Source organism: Salminus brasiliensis, chromosome 5 (assembly GCF_030463535.1).
Source record: "Salminus brasiliensis chromosome 5, fSalBra1.hap2, whole genome shotgun sequence".
Classification (NCBI taxonomy): domain Eukaryota; kingdom Metazoa; phylum Chordata; class Actinopteri; order Characiformes; family Bryconidae; genus Salminus; species Salminus brasiliensis.
The window spans coordinates 32,161,732-32,168,730 of NC_132882.1; the positions used below are offsets into that span (position 1 = coordinate 32,161,732).

General features: G+C 44.4%; 1 protein-coding gene across 1 annotated transcript; it reads right to left on the bottom strand.

Moving 5' to 3' along the window:
* Positions 1-471: 471 nt before the first annotated feature.
* LOC140555668 (CCN family member 3-like) lies at positions 472-6,290 on the bottom strand. The gene is made up of 5 exons (XM_072678969.1): positions 6,136-6,290; positions 5,815-6,028; positions 4,250-4,504; positions 3,870-4,084; positions 472-2,570 (listed from the first exon to the last, which is right to left on the bottom strand). Exons 1-5 carry the CDS (start codon positions 6,283-6,285, stop codon positions 2,274-2,276), a joined length of 1,131 nt encoding a protein of 376 aa, XP_072535070.1. The 5' UTR covers positions 6,286-6,290; the 3' UTR covers positions 472-2,273.
* Between the last annotated feature and the right edge of the window lie 709 nt (positions 6,291-6,999).

Below are 6,999 nucleotides of genomic sequence, written 5' to 3' on the forward strand. Positions count from 1 at the left end.
AAGCCTACTTCACATTGCTAGAAATGTTCTGGTTCTATTTAAATGTTTAGATGCAACAGGGCTAGCAGCAAATAAGGTGAAGTATGTCTAGTTTAATGCATCCCAGTTATTAATTAAATTAGGTTAGGTAAATGTTGTTTTCTAGCTCATTCTTGTACTATGATAAATGTCTAAATATCTACAACAATTAAATGCAAGAAAGATAAAGAAGATTTGTAGGGGAATAGTTTTTCAGAGCAGTGTAGACACCTTCTTTATGTTCAGTGAAACACACACATGTAAAAAGTGTAGAAAAATACATGTTTATTAAGAAATACATATTGAAAACAATACAAGTCATCATCGCTGAAAAAGCTGTGTGAAATTACATCAAGTTAGGTGTTGGGGGTTTGTGTAGGTTGAGGTTGGATAAGGTTAGAGTGAGATGTTAGGGTGTTGTGTAGGTTGAGGTTGGTTAAGGTTAGAGTCAGGTGTTGGGGTTTTGTGTAGTTTAAGGTTGCATAAGGTTAGAGTTAGGTGTTGGGGTTTTGTGTAGGTTGAGGTTGGTTAAGGTCAGAGCGAGGTGTTGGGGTGTAGCGTAGGTGGGGTTTTGTGTACGTAATTTTGTTTGGTATTAGATTTGTAGGGGAATAGTTTTTCAGAGCATGTAGAGTATGTGTAGACGCTTCTTTATTGTCAGTGAAACACATGTAAAAAGTGTAGAAAAATACATGTTTATTAAGAAATACATATTGAAAACAATACAAGTCATCATCGTCGCTGAAAAAGCTGTGTGAAATTACATTCAGGCAATTACATACAAACGATAGCCTACAGATATTTCTCACGAGTGAGTACAGCACACACAGACAAACTTTCTGATATATATTTACAGACATTTTGTGATCACATAAAGGGAACCAGATTCACACATCACAAGGGTCAGTTTTTCAAAAGAATACTTCAATTAACTTAAGAAATAAGAAATGTCTTTGCCCAAGTCCACCTTTTTTACCACAAAGCAAAAACACAGGGGAATGTCACCCCGCTATGTGAGCGACCTGTGACCTTAGACACACTACACACTCTCAGTCAGTCATGAGACAGGGCCTGGGAGCCTGGGAGGGGTCAACCTTGTGCAAACTGTGCACTTCAGTAATTTATGGGACATTTTTGGAAACAGTCCACAGCTGAAGAGCTGTACTGTGTATCTGTCCCCTGAGAGAAAGCACACAGACTTAGAATCAGCTCTTTTTCTAATGGTTATGGTAACATGCAGTTAAAGAATTTGGCCTCCTTACTGGTTAACCCATCTGTCTGTACTACAAAAGACACGTTGATATTCTGTTCCCTTGAAGTGATATTGGTTTTCTGAACTAGCTGAAAATGCTGATTGCATAAGTATTGTGGAATCTCTAAGAAAAATCCCTAAAGAGGACACAGATGACCTACAACTGACCTCAACTTAAAAATTATTAAAATTATCAACCTCTTCTGAATAAAGGATGCTGTGAAAATGACGTTTGCCCAGTGGATATCCCACTAAACAACCACAACAACGAGGAGCAACTCACTTCAACACTTCCAAAAAAAGGTGCGTCTATCAAGTACTAGTCTGAAAGAGGCGAATACTTATGCAAACACCCACAGTGTTAAAATGCATGTGGCCCTTTGAACAATTAGAGGGAGTCTGCACACACACAGATCAGCCATAGTGTTAAAAAATGGACACCCGCAAGGGATCTGAGACGCAATGACAAGAGGCAAGTTGTGACGGCTAGACGACTGGGACAGAACACCTCCAAAAAACCAGGCAGTTCTTGTGGGGTGTTCCTGGTATGCAGCAGTCAGTATCTACCGAGGTGGTCTATTAAAAGGACAGCCGTTAAACCAGCAACAGGGTCAACAGCCCTCACAACTTACCGGAATTAAAGGATCTGCTGCTAACGTCTTGGTGCCAAATACCACAGAACGCCTTCAGAGGTCTTGTGGAGTCCATGCCTCGAAGGGTCAGAGCCAGTTTTGTGGCACGAACGGGACCTACACAGTATTAGGCATTGGTTTTAATGTTATGGCTGATCGGTGTGGAAACACCAAGTGTGCAGCATTTCATATCGCGACTCTCTGCAAGTTCAGTATATCTTTACTATCATTAAAAATAAAAATAAACGAGACTCCTAAACCTTGGCTGTCTGCAACTCTCCTTCTACACATGTACGGACGTTACACTGTGAAGAATAAGTGCCTTCATCTAAGCTGCACTTCTTGCATGTGTTCTTCTAAGAAGCCCATCCTCAGAGCTGAAGACCATCGTAGCCAGTGTCAGTAGAAGGTTGGTGGACCATGCTGTCCCGTGGGCAGTGGTGGTGGCACACGCAGGTGTTAATGAACATCACAGGCCTCTTGGTCACTCTGCTATCCGGGCACTGGAACTCCACCTGAGCTGTTTTGGTGCCGTGTGGTGTGCAGCAGCGGCCATCGGCGCACTGGCCACAGAAGCGAGGCCGGAAGGCCTGGGTGCTGGTGCAGTTCTTGAAGGTGAAGTGGATGGCTTTGGTGCTCTTCTTCGTCTTGAGACACTTGCTCCCCTGCTGCAGTGCAACAGAACCACCATGACATTAATATGATGTTTAAATTGCCTTTTGCGTGAATTGCTCATTAAATCCCAGACTTAATTATTTCTAGTCTCTCTGGACAAATATTTTACCTGTTTGGGGCCAAAAATAACCTTTAGTTGAGAATGAACTGCCATGTGATGGGCTGCTTCATCATCGGTCAGTTCAGTTTATGTTTTTCAACATAAAAGCCCAGTCACACTAGCTTTAGTGTCATGAGTTTGTCACTATGTATATCAGCACTATAGATTACAAAGTGAAGGAAATGCTAAATTTAGCTGCGTCTGAGCACAATACACAAACTTATCATCCTCACTGCCTGTCAACAAACCCAGAACCATGAAACTGGAAGATAAGCAGTCAGTCTGAAGACTGTGTTATCATTTATCTGCGCTCTGGCGAGTTCGTTTATTTCTATGAATTATTCTTTCTGTTAGAGGTTGCAGAGTTAGCTTGTTATCTTATAAGGCTATAACTCTATGCCTGTTGGTTGTGTTTTTCATCTCATTTATCCCCAGCTGAAACAGCCTGGTCATTCTGGCTAAGCTTGTTGACCAGTTTAGCGCTTGACCAACATTTAATATTTATTTATTTATTTATTTGCTTAAGGCAAAAAAAAAGGTTCATCTGGTCTTGGAGCTAGTTCACCAGTTTGACCAGCGTGTCCAAGCTGGTTAACCAGCATGATCAGCCTGACTACACCAGCACAACTAGCTTGACCAAATTTGTTGACCAGCTTTACCAAACTAGTCAACCAGCAGGACCAGCTGGATGGACAGTTGTTCATGCTGGTTGACCTAGAGCTACTCCGTCAAACTCCTATAAAAACGAAGCATAGCTTCAAGCTTGACCCATCATAGGGTATGTTTAGGGCAATGCTTCTCAACCCTCGTCCTGAGGTCATCCTGCTATGCACATTTTAGTGGACTCACTGCATTAACACACCCTGACTAGTTGAATCAAGTATGTTGGCAGAAGGGAAATCGCTACATGTGCAGGGCAGGGTGCCTCTAGGACCAGGCTTGAGAACACTGGGTGTGTTTTGGCCTGGATGGCCAGCTTTTGACCATCAACTGCAAGCTTGGTCTTGAGCTGGATTTCTCAGCAGGGTCATCTTTTATATGGAAATCACTAAAAGCACCATTAAAAACTTTTAATTTGGGTGCAGCCAATTAGAGTCAAGTGGGTGTGGAGGAGGAGGGGCTACTGGGTAGAACCTCAGAATTAAAAACATTCATTGCGGGATGTTCGGTTCAGTGGTCTGCGCTTGCCTACCTGAGTGGTTCTCTGCTCCTTCAGACCGTCACAGGGCCGCACCATGCACAGCCTGGTCTGTTTCACCATCTCGCAACGCTGATTCTTATTGGTCACCCTAGTGGAGATGCCCATGCCACATGTCCGCGAGCAGGCACTCCACTCTGTGGTCTGTTCGATACAGTTTACACTGGGATCCCACTGGTCGAAGCCCACCGTCTCCTCCTGCCTATAGGCTACAATTCAGAACAACACAGAGCCTAAGATACTCATATACTCATATCAAATATGAGACAACTAAGAATAAAGGTGGTGATACTTCATACATTACATCATATCATTTTATTTTATTTATAATAATAATAATTGAATCAGACAAGGACTGAAAGACAGCTGCTCACCTGCCATGGCCAAGCCACCCAGTATACTGGACTCAGCCTGAGGCTCACACACCCACTTCTCACAGCATTCTCCCGGGATCTGGACCTTCCGTGGATAAGGACAGTCGGGTCCTGGGAGCATCACGTCCAGGTTGCAGCTCGGCACACAGCTGATCTGGCCCTCCCTACACATGCACTGGTAGCTGCAGCTTGGGAAGAAGGTCTCCCCATTGCGGTAGACAGCACCGTTGAACATGCAGGAATCTCCCTTGTGAGCTGCAATGTATGATGAGAGCATTTTCAGATGAAAAGAAGCTCAGGATCCACAAACTGAACATGATCTTCTTAACCGTTAATAGAAGTCGATGTTAACATTTTTATTTGAGTCATTTTGGAGCTATTAGTCCATTCATCATGAAAGTATTTGCACGATAGTAATGACATTTTATGAAACTAATGGCCAAAGGGAACCAATAACTAGAATGATAAGTATATAGCTTTAAATATTCAGTATAGAGGAAGTCTGATTCCTAAACCTCACACTGGAGCTAGAGCCAGATTAAGCTCATCTGGATGCCCCCTGCTATTAGAGGTATGATGCCCTAGCCCCACAAATCCAGAAAACCGCTCATCCACTGGTAATAACCTAACATTAGAGAAGATATAGGACCAATGTGCAATAATAACTATCCTTCTTTGATCATGTTTGACATCCAGTTACAATATTGAGCATATACTGTAGGTTTTGCAATAACAATGCCTAGAATGATCTGTGGAAGTGTCCTTAGTAAGCAGCCAAGGCCTTGTCTAGCCAAGGCAAGTTCTAGCAGATATTCTTAAAGATGGTTCCCACAATCTACAACCAACAAAACATCAGCATATCAGAACGTCACATCGAGTAGATGGCCACGTTGACTGGACATTAGGTTTTGGTCCTCATGCCTTACAATTACACAGAATCCACAGAATCATAGTCTACTGGTGTTGGATGCCAGCTGGGTACTGTCTGCTAATCTCTTCATTCAAAGGGAATCCCGGGGGAACCGTGAGCTGAATATTTAACCCATCCCTTAGCATTTATAGCTTTATGAAGAGCCTCAGATCAACCACAACAAACACTTACTACTTCTCAGGTCTAATTTTCCATATGGGCCGGAGGCTAGCAGACACGGCATCAACACAGTGCAAAGATGGCATCCTGCTTGTGCAGGGATTTGTCATGTTCTTTAAAATAAAGCAAATTATCATATAATAATACAAAAATACATTAAAATAAAGTTTCATTTGGCATCATATTTGAATGGTAATGGATAAATATTTAAGGCCTACATTCCTTATTTTAACTTGTCTGGTCTGTGAGCAGGTTTGAATGAATAGAGCATTTTCTGGGGTATCTGAGGGCAGGTCTGGACACATCCCAATCCCATTTTACACACTACTTGTCTAGTCTGCTAGTGTGTGGTATGGGACGCAGCCTTACAGTTGTTAGGCTAACCCAGCACATGCGTCATTATTACACTGCGCAACTAAAAAAAGAGCTAAATCCTCTGTGTGTCTCACACACACACACACACACACACACACACCTACACACACTCCGCTCCTACGGTCGCAGCGGAGTCCTCGGCGGGCATCACAGGGCGCGCGCTGCGAGCAGGACTCTCCGCGCTGTCTCGCGCACACGCCGCAGCACGCGCACTCCTTCGGGACAGGCTGCACGCCGGGCGCGCACGCGGCAGGTTCCTCCGGGCAGCGGCAGTCTGCGGGGCAGCGCGGCCGCGCCACTAAGCACAGCGCCACCTGGAGGGGACAAAGCAAACCGAACGCCATGCAGTCAGGTAACACCGCTTATGGGCAAACGCTCGCGAGTCACTTCAGCGCCTGCCAGTATTCACTGATTTACCTACTTGCGTGCAGATGAACAACGCCAGGGTCTTCGGAAACGCGCTCTTCAGCATCGTGTCTGGCTGGTGGTGCAGTGGTGTTTGCTCGGCCAGTCCAGCGATGTGTTGGAATTTATACCCTGCTGTTAAAACGGGAGGGAAAAAAAGACCCATGTTGTTGTTTTTTTGTCCACCCGTATTCCGACTGGCCCCGCCTCCTGCGCCACGATTGGCTAATATCCGATCCCCTCTAGCTGCGCTGGGATTTGACATTGGTCAACAGGGAGGGATGTGAGAGGCCATGCTGATATTGTTGTGATACAGATACTGATACACTTAAAAAGAGGAAGTCTTTGGGACCAGTCAACGTAGACTTATTATATATTTATATTTAAAAGAAATATTAAAAAATATGTTTTTGAAAAAGTTTCAGAATATATGCAAAAAATATGGCTTAAATGTGGCTCAGCAGTTTGTGATTGCAAGAATCCCGGGTCATGCTGCTTTGCCATCGGCAGCCGGAGCTTGAGAGAGCACAGCTGGCCATGCTCTCTCTGGGTTGGTAGGTGCCGCGCTCTCTGCCCTCATCACTTTCATTGGCTGACTCAGGGGTCTGTTGGCTGATGTGTGATGTGATAATGGGCCCCCGAGTGGTCTAGCGAAATAAGGTGCTGTCACTATGATCAGCAGGTCGCTGGTTTGAATCCCGGTCATGGTCGTGGTTGGTGTGGCGCAACAGATAACACCACTACCTGGGTGACTGTGCTGCGCTACACCAATAAGACTCCTAACACTCCATTGGCCCTCCTCTGTAATATGAGTAACCATGTAAGTCGCTCTGGATAAGAGCGTCAGCTAAATGCCATAAATGTAAATGTTGCTAGCCAT